At 31.2% G+C, this 17024-nt stretch overlaps 1 protein-coding gene across 1 annotated transcript; it reads left to right on the top strand.

The window, feature by feature from the left end:
- The first annotated feature begins 1156 nt into the window (after positions 1-1156).
- Positions 1157-2668, top strand: LOC134684312 (RNA-binding protein RO60-like). The gene has a single exon (XM_063543599.1). It carries the CDS (start codon positions 1157-1159, stop codon positions 2666-2668), a length of 1512 nt encoding a protein of 503 aa, XP_063399669.1.
- Positions 2669-17024: the final 14356 nt, after the last annotated feature.

The following is a 17024-nucleotide window of genomic DNA, read 5'->3' as shown; positions in this document are numbered from 1 at the left end:
GAATATGTCTCATTTTGTCAAAAATGTTCAGATAGATATAGATAGATATAAGGGCAGACGTGGTGTGTTCAACATGTATTTGTATTGTTTAAATCATTTAATTGTTATATATAATTTAATGTTATGCATCGTTTGTCACGATAACATGGTTATTTAAACTCACTTACAATACCTTCTAATTAAGAATAGGCTTTAATTTTGAATAGATATTATCACAATAGTTTAAGTTAAAGATACAATGGATAAGCGTTGATTCATGAAAAACAAACCATTCGCCCTGCGGGCTCATGGTTTCTTTTTCAAGAATCAACGCTTATCCATTGTATCTATATCACTTCTACAGTTTTTGAAAAAAGTAAAAATCAGCCAAAATCAAAGTTAAGAATTTGATCTTGACCTATGAACTTAACCTAACTTGTTTTGGACCAATGATCCCATAATCAACGACCCTAGGTCTCTATTGCTTATAAATTACAATCAATAAATGCATATTTTTTATATCATATTGAGTGTTCGAATAGCTTCAATCCATATTATCATCCTAATCCTGATTCGAAGTTATATAACGAGCAACATAATAAAATAAATGTGTCCTGAGCTTTTTTGGTTGCGATAGAGTCAAAAAAGAAGAGAACACCTTATTATCAGAACAAAATCAAAAGGTCTCTCCACAGAAAAATGGACAGATACTCATAATCAGAACAAATACAATTGGTCTTTTGAAAGAAACGTATATTAACAATATGTCAACCCAACAGCTTTTAGGGTGACTAAAATACAACGGAGAATAATAATAGTTCACCTAAACTCTTATGCTATGATACATAGATAAATGTTTAATTTCTTTTGGTGAGGCGGGTATATCATTTGCGTCATACAAACAACACACGTCACTGTTTGTCTAAAGTATTTGGAACTATAAGTATATACTCATGCATATGGTAGAGATGTTATGTACTATACACTTACTTGAACCATTTTCCCTTTTTAAAAACTATGATATATAAAAGAGAAATATTGAAGAATAGCAAAATTGAGCAGCAGTATTGATAATTTTGTTTATTGTGTAAATAACTACTTGTTTCTTTTTGTCTGCAAAATCTTCATATACTTGGAGGAAATAAAGATTCATTCATAATGCACATATAATATTTTAATGACCAATGTATATACTTTTAGACTGCTTGCTAGAGGTGCAGGACCAGAAGTATTAAAGCTGATAGTAGATTTAAGTGTGAACGGTAGGACAATGAAGCAAAGCCTATTATTAAGTTCACTGTTTATATGCGCAAAGTGTAATGATTCGGCAACGAAATCTCAGGCATATAGTACTCTCCTAGATGTATGCAGAATACCAACACATTTGTTTGAATTTGTTGGAAATACCCGCGGAGGATTAGGATCTGGATGGGGAAGGTCAATGCGATCAGGTATTTCAAACTGGTATAACAGTTTTGAGAACAACCCAAAACAGCTGGTATATTTGATTACAAAGTATAAGGCAAAACATGGATGGAGCCATCGTGATTTACTTAGACTAGCACATATTAAACCAAAAAATCGTCATATTGAACTTATCCTAAATTATATAAATTTCGGTTTAGTAAAGGCAATGCGATTAGCTAAATATGATACAAGTCCTATTACTGTTGAGATCAAGGAGTTTCTCGTTGCCATTGAAAAAACAGGCAACGCATCTACGATAGATATGAATGAACTAAAAACTTTGATAATCAAACATGAGTTAGTCAAAGAACATATAAATAATAAACTTCTTGGCAGTAAAGAAATTTGGGAGTGTTTACTTCGCGTGATGCCTGCAACTGCAATGTTGCGCAATTTAGGAAAAATGTCAAATCTCCTTTTACTTGAAGGTCAATCGCTTGGGGAAGATATTGTAATTAAAAAACTTGACAATATAAACAAAGATCCAAGAATCCATCCGTTAACACTGTTTGTTGCGTGGTGCCAATATATGGGTGGTCAGGGAGATAAGGGACATCTCACTTGGCCAGTCAATAAAAACATAGGAGATTCATTAGAAAACGCCTTTTTTCAAAAATTTGGCTTTGTGCAACCGACACACAAGAAAATATGTATAGCAGTAGAACATGGTAAGGCTATGCGATGTCCAAGTGTCGGAACATGCGTGGAAGATCGAGATGTAGCAGCTGCAGTGGCTTTATCGATAGCAAGAATTGAAACGGATTATCGAGTTGTCGCTTTCGCAGATAAAATAATGTGTTTGCCTATGGATCAGAATACAAGCCTGTTGGAAGCAATTAAAATGTTTTGTTTGCCATTTGGTGGTGGTATTGACTGTACCTTGCCAATTAAATGGGCTGTTGAAACCAAAACGAAGTTCGATGCTTTTGTAGTCTTTACTGGTTCTGAATCATTTAGTGGAAACATTCATTTTGTCGAAGCTTTAAAAGGTTATAGAATAATTACAGATAATGAAGATGTACGTGTGGTTGTGGTTGGGATGTCCCAAAACGAGTTCAGTATAGCAGACCCGTGTGATCCAAGGATGTTGAACATTGTTGGTTTTGACAAAAATGCACTAAAGACAATTCAAAATTTTTTGCAAACAGACTATCATATAATTAAATCTAAATACTCACTAACTGGAGAGCGCACAATGTGCCAAGATTTTCTCTACAATTAAAAAGGCTGCACATACCTATATAGTAATATCAGAGAAAAGCAAGAACATTTGACAGCATTATTGAAGTTTGACCCAAGAAGAATAGAGATCAAACCAATCACACATTGGTATTGGAGTATAGATTCTGGGTACTGACGTTGTTTATTATAACAATAATGTGTTATAGTATTCTTTCATTTGTCTTTATTAAGGTAGCACAATACAAAGATTTTTTTACTTCCAATCACTAACCTTTGAAATGCTGTAACTTTCTTATGTATGCATAGAAAATAATAAAAGATGTTTATAGAGATAGACAAAAGATTAATCTTTGAAATGAATGCAATATTTTTATTATGCAATTATTTTGTAATCAATTATTATGTAATTAGTGGCAACATCTGAGTAAAATCACTTGAATGAATTTAGCTTTTCAAATTCTTCAACTATAAAGAAAATTTTAACGAAATCTTAATCAACACATCATGGGCTTTAAAAGGGTGTCTCAGTTGTCTCTATGTTATTCCATGCTCCCATAAATCTGTTGTTAGTGTAAACATCGTGACCACATAAAAGAAGATAATGATTAATTAGGTGTAAAAGTTGTTCGATACATTATATCTGAAACCTGAGACACTCTTTTGCAGATACTGGCCATAGAATAATTATATAATAAAATCAACCCTCTAGGGGTACCTATGCAGAAGCTAATTTCATTTGAGAGAAAATTTGGTGAAAAATATTTTAGACACAGTTAACATTATAATTGGTTACATAATTGTTGCATCATACTAACATTGCATTAATTTGAAAGAGTAATCTGTTAGCTATCCAAAACTACCAATTTTATAAATTTTCAAGCATTATTAAGAAAGTAACAGCATTTTAAAACTTGGGAGTTGGAGTTATAAAATCTTTTTATTGTGCTACCTTAATATTACCTTTACGGTTAAGTCTGTTTTGGTGACTCTGTATTTAAACATCCCGTCGCTGTGTTTTATGATACTTTTTTATATTCTTGTCTTTTATTTTTGCCAATGTGCTTTGTCTATATGTATATTTTTGGTCCCTTTGATAGATAGGACATGGCTCTGTACTTATGCATCCAATCATTGAGTTATTGTATTTTTTTATAGCTGTCTTTTAGTTTTGCTTATGTGCTTTATCTATATGCCTTTTCGTAGCATCTTTGTTTCATATTTAATTGTTTTTATAGTGATTAGGATTATAACACCAAATTGTCTTTTGTACATCTATTTTTGACATTTTAGACTCTTATGTCTGTATTTTTGTTATCTCAACCACTATAAAAACGAGTAGGGGCATTAAGGCCTAGTTTTGGCCCAAGAAAATAGAATGTTTTATAGCCATTTCAAATTGGCACATAATGTAAAGAAATGCATAGGGTCAAGAAATATAAATGAAAAACATAAAGATTTTTATCTGATAACGTCACAATTTTGTCATAATATGTGCTGTTTTCACAAAAACAATAAAAAATACAGAATTTATGCAGTTTTCTATTATTAATTCCGTTCTGAAAACATCCTGCACAGCCGAGAAACAACAAAATAATTTAAATTTGTTTTGTTTTTCTTAGTACCTTATACCATAGTCAAGTTTTTAGTAATTTAAGAATATGTATGATAACTTTTAAATTTGCAGTAAATTTTTAGCCAAATAAGGGCCTTATTGCCCCTACTCCTTTGTAATAAAGGAGAACAAAAGAGCAGAGCTCCTAGAATAATATTGGTGTATCGGGTTATACAGATACAATATTTGTTTTATGATATTTAATATATAGACCTCCTGAATACGTATTATTTTGCATATTTTCTTATTTGCACTTCCCTAGTAAATAGAATTCAGGGCAATTATGGATTTAAATCGAAAACTAACTGGCGTTTCTTTATGAAGAAAAAAAAAACCATCACAAAGAAAAACAATAGTATACAGAAAACAAGAAAGAACATAAAGAATGAGCAATATGGACCCCGCTAAATTAGAAAAATATGGGTTAATTGAATTTCAATTTGTATATACTATAATCAGACATCAATAACACTGAAAATAGATTGACATGATTATCATTTAGAGTCTTAAAAGACCATTCAATTTGTCCATTTTATGGTTGTTTTAGTTTAAAAACTTTCTTTAGAAAAATGAAAAAAATAGCAATATGGTTGACATGGGTTGACATGAATAACTTTCAGAAATATTAATATTTTTGACCAAACTGTCATAACAAGGATTTGTTGGAGTCGTAGATTGATTTAGATGGTTTTTAGGGCTCTACCTTTGTTACTTGTGCTCTGATATAAAGTGAAATAAAAGTAATTTACTGAGGAAAACAAATAAAATTGAGAAAATATAATTTGAAAACAATGCTTTGGGGCAGATTAATCATGTTTATAGTATGTTTATGTATATATATATATATTACACTTAATAACGAAAACATGTTTATTTTGACTTATTTTGCAGTTAAATAGGACCATTGTAATTCGTTTAATTTATATTTTTGCCTGAGTTTAAACCTGATTGTGGTAGATAAATATCAAATTTGTAAGAAATGAATGAGATCATAAGGATTGATGCCGTCAACGTTTTTTTTATGACCCCGCAACGAAGGTGTCGGACCCATATAGTATTACCCTTGACCGAAATTCCGAAATCCCGAAATTCAGTAATTCCGAAATTCAGTAATTCCGTAATTTGGTCATACCCCTTCAGATATTATGCTGATTATTGGTATGTGAGTTAACCATGATGAGTTACAGATCAAGTTTAAGTTTCGTTCTGCTCCACTAATTTTTGCCGAAAAAACAGGCTTTGGACTTTCAGAAATTGTTCAAAATCACAGTTTTACGGACTTTTTTTCCCAACGCCTTCAGATATTGGGCTAATTTTTGGTATGTGAGTTAACCATGATAAGTAACAGATCTAGTTAAAGTTTAGTTCAGCTCTGCTAATTTTTTGCTGAAATTACAGGCTTTGGTCTTTGATAAATTATTGAAAATCACAGTTATACGGATTACTTTTTCTATACGCCTCCAGATTTTGAGCTGATTTTTGATATGTGAGACTACGATCATGTTTGTGTCAACATGTGTTTTTATTGAAATTGCAGATTTTTTCAACCTTTTGGGACGGGGCCATTCGTGTCGCTTTGACACATCTAGTTTTTAATATGTTTTCTGATTTTAAATGATACAATGTACTAGTGATAATGATATCAGGTAAATTTTATATGCTTTATACATTTTTGTACTTTATTTGACCCTTTTAAACAGGTATATTTCATTATGTATATCTCTTTCATATTCATTTGTTAAAATTTGATTTTTGCAATAGCATGAATTATTCTATATAATAAGGATGTTCTTATCCCGGGCATAAAAAACAATGCCGTATTTGGCAAAACCTTTTGAACTTTTGATCTTCAGTGCTGTACAACTTTGTACCTTTTTCACTTTCGGTCTTTTATATCTGGGCGTTATGTATTCGGGTTTAGTTTTCTGTAATTGGTTAATGCTTCAGTTTCTTTATGTATATCTCTTTCGTATTCATTTGATAAAATTTACTGTTTGCAATAGCATGAATTGTTCTATATAATAAGAATGTTCTTATCCCGGGCATAAAAACAATGCCGTATTTGGCGAAACCTTTTCAACTTTTGATCTTCAGTGCTGTACAACTTTGTACTTTTTTCACTTTCGATCTTTTATATCTGGGCGTCACTGGTGAGTCTTGTGTGGACAAGGCGCGTTTTTGGCGTATCGAATTCTAAACCTGATGCTTTTTGTTATGTATTAATCATGTTTTTCTTTGTCTAATATGTTCTCCTATTTATTTGTATTGTAGTCCTGTAATATTATGTTGTCATTTCAATTTTATATTTAACTTTGCCATTAAAGTGCGAGGTTGGCATGCCACAAAACCAGGTTCAACCCACCACTTGTATTCCCCTTTAAAAGTGTCCTGTACCAAGTCAGGAAGATGGCCATTGTTATATTATTGTTCGTTTCTGTGTGTGTTGCATTTTAACGTTGAGTCGTTTGTGTTTTCTCTTAATCACTGTGTATCATCGCCACCGGAAATTGGGTACTAACGAAGCGGAGAGAAGTAGAAAAAAAAGTAAACAAGTTAAGAATTCATTCAATTTAAAGCATTTCCACTCATTTGATGAGGGTGCCGCTTAAGAAATGATTTTCTGATATATAATTCTTTAAATTATTAGGCCGATAAGTACAAAATTAATACAAGATTTTGTGTAAGACTCCAAAACTTTCCACTTAGTACCGGAAAATTTCGAGGTCGATCGTCCTCTGTCGCCCCATTCTCAAGATATTGAACTGTTTTTCATTATTTTTCCAGACACGTTTTTCGATTATTATAGTGTGGCATGATATTTACTGAAATTTGTTGTCAAAAACATGTTTTTTAAAAAATATGGACAAAAACATTGATTGTTTGTTGTACGGCGAATTGCAGAACGTTGTACGGCGAATTGCAAAATAACAACTTTTGCCTGTACGGCGTCTTGCAATGTATTATAATTTTTAGAGGAAACTAATCACTGTTTAGATAATATCAAGTGACGATATTTTGTTGATATCAAAGCTTTACAGGCTTACAAATTACAAAATGTCTTACTTTAATGTCTATTAAATATATGCCGTTAATTCAGTTCAGAAGGCCTCGTTGCGTACCGCTTTTCGATTTGTAAAAAAGTTTTTTTTCAACCATATTATCCTGAATTAATTTATATATCGTTATACTACTAACGTCTTATTTGTTGTTAGGTTGAAACGTGTTAATTCAATAAATAAACCGTCCATTCATCTGTTTTTAGTGCTAGCTTATTTTTTAGATAAAAACAGTGGAGATGTGGTATGATAGCAAATAAGATAACTATCCATCAGGATAAAATAAAGTTTATGCAAGCGATTATGTGCTATCGTACGGCCTTCAACAACGAAAACTCGTACCTTATACATGTTATAGTCGGCTAAAAAAGCACCGACAGAAAAATGTGGAAGGACTCAACAAGAAAACTAACGGCTTAACTCATATATAGTGTAATAAAACAATTTATGAAAACAACAAATAAGATAGAGATGAAGAAACCACATGGGCTTACATAGGATATGCCTGTTGCCCAATCCAATTCAATTTATTTGAATAAAATATTGTTTAAAATAAACAACCATCGAACCACAGGATCGACAATTCGGACAGATAAAATTAAGAAAATACTTTGTTTTCATCGAATGTAAGGAGAAACAAATCGTGAATTGCATTTCGAATTAATTTTCTTGTCAGTTTCTTTTTGAAAAATATATAATTTGCATACATCTATTCTTAAATGCTGTCAACCAAATGGTTTTTCTATCTAAAGCATTTTATCCAGTGCATAATTAGATGGGAACATGTTAACAACACCTCGATTTTGGCAAAAACAGTTAACAACAAATTTTAAATGCTGATAAGAGTTAACAGCAACTTTAGTTTACCCTTTTTTCCAAACGAACCCAAAAGCAATGAAAAGGGGAAGTGCATATGTTCACTGATGTATTCGAAAGTTTGACAACCACTGTACTAATTCGCAGAAATGCCAACTCGAGCTCCATAAGGAGTCATTAATAAAGCTGACTAATTTTCAGAAGACACAAGCAAGTACCATATTTTTTTTATTGACACATGGACAGACAATTGAACGGATGGAAAAGCAGACGTAGTGATTGACTCCAAGAAAAAGGACTATGTCATGAATAATCGAAATTGCTTCAAACACCAAAAGGGAGCCTTCTTCTGGTTATGTATATTGTTGAGTAAATGTTTTATGTCAATCAGTCGTAGCAAACTTGGGTTATCGTCATGACGTAGGAAAGTGTAACAAACAGATAGAATGAGTGAAAACTATGGGGCGCGAACATTTTTTTTTATGGCGAGGGCTCTTATAAATTATGGTTACATCTGATCTCAGTCAGGGTATTCATACGAATCATTGCTTACATGATTTTATTAAAAGGAATTACGAAGGTTTACTGATTTTTATTTTAAATCATCAAAACCAGTGTATATATCAGAAAGTAACATGTAAGCTGTCACAAATTGAAGCGCTCTTTCATCTCCAAGTCCCAATTAAGAACTCTGAGCTGATATAAAAAAAAACCTTGGTCCATCTTTACATTTCTGAAGTCTTAGACTAGCAAATTTGACATCAATTTGAGAACCAAGTCCTCATTTTCGGCCTCTTCTACCAGGCCACACTGTTCAGTTATTTTACGAATTGCAAATTGAAAAGGTACTTTATTTTTCACAATTCCGTCCAGGTACTCTGGGTCAATATAACTTATCAAACATTCCATATACATCTGAATTATTTTCATCATAGGACTGACCAGGGTTTTAGCTGGATAAGAAGTGGCCTTTCCTTTTAACGTTTTGGATACATTACAAATAGAAGGCATACATAACTACATTGGTTAGACGTATAAAGAGGGGCATGAGATATCCCTAAATATGTTTAACACTGCCGCATTTGTTGCACCTGCATGACCCAAATTGAGTCCGTAACCTTTGCTACATTTGTATATAGTCTTTGTATTTATTTCATTTTTTAAAATTTTGGTTCATTTATATGTTTCAAGAAACAAACATTAAACTTCTACCCCCTTTTTGTAGTTAAATGATTGCTCACTTAGGAGACAGCTTCAGGTATATCAATACACAGTTACAAGTTTAGTTTCGAATTATAGCCATGGTGAATTTTCTAAATATGAAAGTTTTTGAACAATTGAATTGATTTTTAGTTGAATGATATTAAAGCCTTCCTAGTGGGTTTATAAGAACATTTAGATTTTTTTTTAGCATGTTTTATAAGCCATTTTTCAGTTTGAAAGTCCATACGTTCCTATCCGTACCGCCATAGATTTAGAAATTTTGTATTGTTTTTCAACAAAGATTTGACGCTCGATCTTTTCAATTTAATTTTATGGAAAAAACAGCAGAAATGCATTTAATTTGTTTTACCTTTTGATAGATATATGTCTATGGTTTCAATCTTATTGATTGAAAATTGAAATTTTCCTTTGGACCAAATTTTTTAGATCTTTGTGACGTGTTCAACCCCCTATTTTGCAATATTTGGTATCAAATAAATGCTGATTCTTGCCATTGTTACACACAAAAAAAAAATTATATTTCACCATGATTACTATTGGAAATCAAATCTATGGACACTTCTCTTTCCATAAATATACACATGCATAACTAAAATAGTAAGCCTTATTTATTAGGAAGGAAGGGAAAGAGGGTGTTTAAATTTTTTTCCCTATCTGTGAATTGACACCCACCCTAGTGCATAATTTTATCGTTGCGTTGGGTTGTTTCTTCTATTTGGTCGGGCTTCTGTTTCTTTGACATTTTCCTCATTTCCATTCTCAATTTTATTAAGGACTTACTATACTCAAAGATTGTTAAAGACATGTACAGTTACATATATGCTCAATATGTCACTCCTTTGCGGAAGCAACGTAAAAAAAAAAGAGATGGACAGAAAATTTTGATGTGATTCTTGTAAATAACAGTTAATATCAGTTAACAGAGAAAATAATGTCAAAAACAGTGAACACTTTAAGTATTAAGTAACAGATAACAGGAATCTCAATTTCAAATAAACAGTTAAAAACATTGCAAATTTTTACAAAACAGATTACAGACAGTGGGTCGAAAACAGTTAACAGTTTTTAAAATTTATCAGTCAAATAAAACTTTTAAACAAATTAAAACCTTGAAAAGAACAGAAACAGTTTAACATAAAAGGGTACCCCCTCTCCCCACACCTTAGATATTTGAACTTAATACTTTATTTTCTTTGAAAAGACGGTAAATAACTATTCTAAAATTAGCAAGTTGCCATACAGTTGAAAACAAGTTGCCATACAGTAAATTTGTCAACACGAGCAAGTTGCCGTACCCTAGACTTTATTTTTTATGGTCTATATTCTTTAAAATACATCTTTTTGACAACAAATTTCAGTAAATATCATGCCACACTATAATAATCTAAAAACGTGTCTGGAAAAATATTGAAAAACAGTTCAATATCTTGAGAATGGGGCTACAGAGGACGATCGACCTCGAAATTTTCCGGTACTAAGGGGCAAGTTTTGGAGTATTACACAAAATCTTGTATTAATTTTGTACTTATCGGCCTAATAATTCATAGAATTATATATCAGAAAATCATTTCTTAAGCGGCACTCTCATCAAATGAGTGGAAATGCTTTAAATTGAACGAATTTTTAACTTGTTTACTTTTTTTCTATTTCTCTCCGCTTCGTTAGTACCCAATTTCCGGTGGCGATGATACACAGTGTTAATTTTGAGATATTGAGATAAGACGTGGCACGGTACTTGTCTATCCCAAATTCATGTATTTGGTTTTCATGTTATATTTGTTATTCTCGTGGTGTTTTGTCTGATGCTTGGTCCGTTTCTGTGTGTGTTACGTTTCGGTGTTAAAGTCGTTGTTCTCTTCTTATATTTAATGCGTTTCCCTCGGTTTTAGTTTGTTACCCCGATTTTGTTTTTTGTCCATGGATTTATGAGTTTTGAACAGCGGTATACTACTGTTGCCTTTATATATTACACAATGAAATTATGCTATGTATTAGAATATGTTAATCTATGTACTGGAATACAAATATATGCATAGTTATGTATAATATATAATACTTGTGTATTACTTTATATTCATTATTATCAGGAAATCTAAATAAATATTTAAATAACTAAGCAATAAAAGATGTGTATAACACGAAGACCAAAACCTTTGTACCTTAGATTGTGAAGATCTTTGGGAAAATGTCCGACTGACTTGTCCATGAAAGATGTAGTCATCCCCTCAAACATAATGAAAAATAACATTAATTTATACATAATGCTCTCAGTTTAAACCATAGTTAAGGATAACAGAGAATCTCTTGTGTTATGTGGATTGAAATTTACATTCGCTAAAGGTTCATAATGTTTTGTTTTTATATTTTGGTATTTAGTTTTAGATAAATTCTGTCATATTTACCTGCAGCTCGCTTACTTCGAATTTTTTTTTCACCTTAAGTCAAAAGCAATGTCCCTTTAATAAGCCAAAAAAAGTATGTTGCAGTGAATAAGAAAAAGAGAAATATACACAGAAGATGCAAATAAAAAAATGAATGAACATATTTTGCATTTTGTATTTGATCTACGGTTGGTAAACGATCAAGCATAAACGATGAGTTGTTTAGATATTGAAATTCATGGAGGAGACATGGATTCGGAAAACTTGCATACTTAAAAAGGAAATATACCAATTTCTGTATACTAGTATTCTTTTTAACACAAGCTAACTGCTAGTTGTATTTGACATACGCAGAATAAGAATATAAATGCTAGGTTTTAGCTATAGTTTTAGCATTATTTTCCTATTCAGAATATTTGCAGAGACTGATATCATTACACATATGTTACATAATATCATTGATATGGTTCTAATTATAAGATTAATTGTTATCAAAACTTTACATGTTTTGAATTTTTGAAATACATGTACTAAGGCTTGTCAACTTCAGGAATAGATTACCTTAGCTTTTAGGAATTTTTAATCCTCAATGCTCTTCAACTTCGTACTTTATTTGACCCTTTTAACTTGTTTTGATTCGTGCGCCACTGGTGAGTCGTTTAAAGGCTAATCGCATGTCTGGTGCGAATACAAAATATCAATCCTGGTATCTATGATGAGTTTATTAGATACATTAAAATCAATTTGAACGGTACATCTCATGTATGCACTCTATCTTTAAGTGTCAAATTTAATCAGATGGCAATACATGTATATCTGATTATGGTACAACTGATCGAAGAAAACAAATAGAAAGGACATTCCTTTGCAAAAATCGTTTTTAAAACTATGGAAACTAATTACGATTGGGACAAAAAAAACTTAAAAACAAAGTCGCAACTTTATACAAAAATGAAAATAGTTTTTACGTAAGACCAACTTTGAATTAAGGCATTGAAAGAATGTATATTTTGATTAAAACTTTGATAAACCAGATTTCAATCCATAAAAAAAGCATAACATTATTCGATAGTCTCTATACCTTCCGAATATTTGTTTACATTTTGCTGAATACCAGTAAAGCATCAATTCCAGAAAAGCGCTTGAAACCTGTGTTTTCTTAAAGGAAAATCATTAAAAAGAAAGGAGAAAGGATGAGGTGGGTAGAGTATCAGACAATTGCAACTCAGTTTTCCATTCAAAATTGTCAAAATTTGCTTAGATTGTTAATGAAAAAAACTCACGCTTGTGCATTAAAAGAAATTGACAATATAGAATTTTGAAATAAATTCTGAGAAACCAGGTTTATATGTTAATTTTTTTTTAAATGGTATAACTGAACTTTTTTTCTTGCTACAAGTAAACAATGAAAATTTCCATACAGGTTCAGTATTAATTTTTCACTAAAACAGTTATCTCCCCTTAAATGGCTTATTTGATATTTTGTTTTTCTAAAAACACAAATAGTTTGTATTTGTCAAAACATTTTTGACTATGCAATAAATCGCTACGTTTTTCTATATAAATAAAACAGTGTAACCAAAATATTTCAAAACTGTCTCCAAATTTTCGGATTTGGGCAAAGAACTAGACCAATTATGCAACTTCCAAGCAAGGACTGAAGCTCATAGACTCGGCAATCAAAATCGCAGGACTTCGGGAATGTCCGGAGAGCCGACAACCTTGCTTCGGAAGTTGCAATTATGTACTGCGATTATAAAATTCAAGATGGCGGTATACCATGAATCTACCTTGAACATTTAAATTGTGCATGACAAAACTTTAAAATTCCTCTGTTCTCATTGTAAATTATCATTCTGCAATAAATCATTTTAAAAATGAGAACATTTTAGTTTACTAATCTTTATTATCAAAATATTTAAATTGTACACGAACATACTTGTTATATACTCTTTATGCATAACATGTCGATTTCTACAAGGAATGCTATACTAAATATGCAAAATAAAATATACTTAATAGAAACCAAAAATCAACTTGTTTATATCATATTAATTATAAAAAAAACGCAGCTAGATTAATTTGAAATAGAGAAGATAGTGGTTGCAAAACAAAGGTAGCCTAGAAAGATTGAAAATATTTCATAATGTATACACCATAGTATACTAGTTGGTAACCTGTTGTTATAACAATAAGGAGTCGTTGAAGTCCAGCCATGCTGGATCTTCTTTTTTCCCTAAGTATTTTTTTTTGTCTATTAAATGGTTTGCTTCATTTATTATTTGCCTTATATAATATATTAAATTGTGTTAACATGGTAACATGGTGTCATTTTTGTTTTCCTTAGAATATCAAATAAAACAAAAACTATTTATAAATTTATTTGTACAAATATATCTTTTTTTATATATTCAGGAGTTAATTGTTAATAATTTTGATTTATACAGATAGTTAAGAACAAATGTCAGATGGTGCGACCCTTCCATATCTAAAATTGCAGTTATAAGTATTTTCCCAGGACAGTGTTGTTAAATGTTTAAACTTTGTAATATATAAACTATGTATTGATAGGAACAAATGATTTATATTTTATGTTTTAAGCTGATGTTTTAATGGTAGCAAATTAAATGGTTTTGTTTTGATGATGACTGCTGTACCCATATTTTGACTATTATAGTTATTATAGATATAGGTAGCTAGATGTGGTGTGAGTGCCAATGAGACAACTCTCCATCCAAATAACAATTTAAACTAAAAGTAAACCATGTCTGTTTATGTCTGTTTAGTTCACGCATCATCGTAAACATAACAGAATTTGATGAGACTGTCGTACAAAGTTGTAGGTTTAGCGGTGTAAAACCAGGTTAAATCCACCATTTTCTACATTTGAATATGACTTTACCAAGTCAGGAATATGACAGTTTTTGTCCATTCGTATTTTGTATGTTTTGTCATTTGATTTTGCCATGTGATTAATGACTTTCCTCTGCGTTCAGTTTTTTTTTATTATTTTACTTTTGGCTTGTTTGCTTTGTTTGTATAAATATGAGCTCAAGTATGTAATTAAGATTGACATCTGCAATCAGTAGAAAAACTTGGCGTCAGCTTGTTTACATTATACTTATTTGTTATTTAAATATAATGCAGTATGCAATGCACACAAGCTGAAACTCTGCCGATCTAGTGATTGCCAATGCCAATATTAAAAACAGTTCTTGTGCAAATATTTATACAAAGAAGGCAAGCAAGCAAGCCAACCAAACCAAACCTTTAACTTGCCAGCTTTATGATGACAACTTTAATGTGTGTAAGTTTAATTTTAATCTCAATTCAGATCCACAGAAGTCATTTCACGAAGGGTTATATGTGACTACCATTTTGATGGGTGTTTTTAATCAGGCCTAAATTCTACAAATTTCACAGATAAATGGTTGCGATATTATTTTAATATAAAACATAACATTACTTTGGCACAACACATAAAAGATTCTTAAAGTGTGTATTATTTGCGTTGTAAGCTAGCTTCTGTTAAAATTCAATACTTCTTAACAGCGTTCGACATAATTAAAATTACTTATCTTAGCCTCCACCCTCCCTTGGTCCAGAACGTTTTGGGATATAATATCATTACTGACTACTTTTAGTTAAAGACAATTTTCCCTCAGTTTTAGTTTGTAACCCGGATTTTTTTCTCAAATGATTTATAAGTTTCGAAAAGCAACATGCTACTGTTGTCTTTATTTGGATCCTATTTTGAAATGATTTTCATGTAAAGATATATATAAGAAGATGTGATATGAGTGCCAAGTCTCCATCCAAGACAGAATTTGTAAACTTAAACCTTTTGCATCGGTCTGCAACGCAGAGCATAGGCTCACACCGAACAGCAAGCTACACAGAACATGGAAAATGACTTGTGTAAAACCATTCAAACGGGAACCCAATCTATAAATAATTAACAAGAAACGAGAAACAGTCATGAACCACATCAACGAACAACAAATACCGACAATCAGATTCCTGTATACTTATTATAAGTGGTATTATAGAGGATGTTTTAAAATGCACCCAGTAAATACATTATGAAATTTTTTCTTTTAGGATGACGCACTTTTAAAAAATATCATAACTGTTGACTATCGACTCTTAATTGTCAATTATAAACATTTATTTTTATAAATTGTTATTTGGATGGAGAGTTGTATCATTGGCACTCACACCACATCTTCTTATATCTATTTGTCCAATTCATCTTATGTAATGTCGATTTTGATTATAGTCATAATGACATAGGGGCAGGTGAATAGGGCTGAATGTCTGCAGAACAAAAAATTGAAAATACTGAATGAATACGACAGACGACAATCACTAACTTCTAGACTTTAATACTGTAATTTATATAGATTGAATCTGATCTATGTAAGACAAAACTACACCATTTTTTTGGAAACAATATATAGTAAAACATGGTACTTGTCATTAACAAATCAAATACTGATGACACAGGAAAATTCAAACAACAAATGCAGTTGGTGTAACGTCGGCGTACACTGTCATAGATTCAATTAGTTTGTCCTAGTACCTCGAAATGGCAGAGGGTTGAATTGATCTTCTTTTACTTGCTGTTGATATTTTTGGCGTACCGACATATTTAGTAAATCAAATTGCATTGCAATTAATAAGTTCAACATGTTTATTTTTATACATATTTTCATTGTCATATTAAGCAGTCGTATTTGTTATCTTTACATCATCCACTGACAATATCTTTTTTTTGTGGCGTTCAAGGTAAAAGGCAAAATTTCAAAAAAAATCGAACTCTGAGGAAAATTCAAAATGGAAATGCCGTAGTCAAAAGGCTAAGTGAAAGTTCAAACCCATCAAACGGGTGTGAAACAACTGGTAAATTTCTGACTTGGTACAGGCATTTTCGTATGTAAATTAAGAATTACTCAACATTAGAAACTGCTTTTGTGGAATATTTTGAAATAATGTAACACTTTGATCTTAACGTTTTTTGGACGATAACCAAGACCAGATGAAAGACAATACTCAGCTTTCAATCTGTAAGAATTTGTTTTAATTTCTAAATATTTTTGAAAAATTAAAAATTTCCTAGGATCTGTTACAATGTTAAGTTTTGATTCACACATAAGCTTTTAACTTTAATACACGACAAAAAATTATAATGTTATGACCTTACAAAGTGTACTCGTGATATTTAATTGACAAAACTCATGTATCAACACATTTAATCTTCACAACTTTATGATGTAGTTTTGGTTACGTTATAGAGTTTTAGAGTCA

Source organism: Mytilus trossulus, chromosome 9 (genome assembly GCF_036588685.1).
Source record: "Mytilus trossulus isolate FHL-02 chromosome 9, PNRI_Mtr1.1.1.hap1, whole genome shotgun sequence".
Taxonomy (NCBI): domain Eukaryota; kingdom Metazoa; phylum Mollusca; class Bivalvia; order Mytilida; family Mytilidae; genus Mytilus; species Mytilus trossulus.
This window is presented reverse-complemented; position numbering and strand designations above follow the sequence as displayed.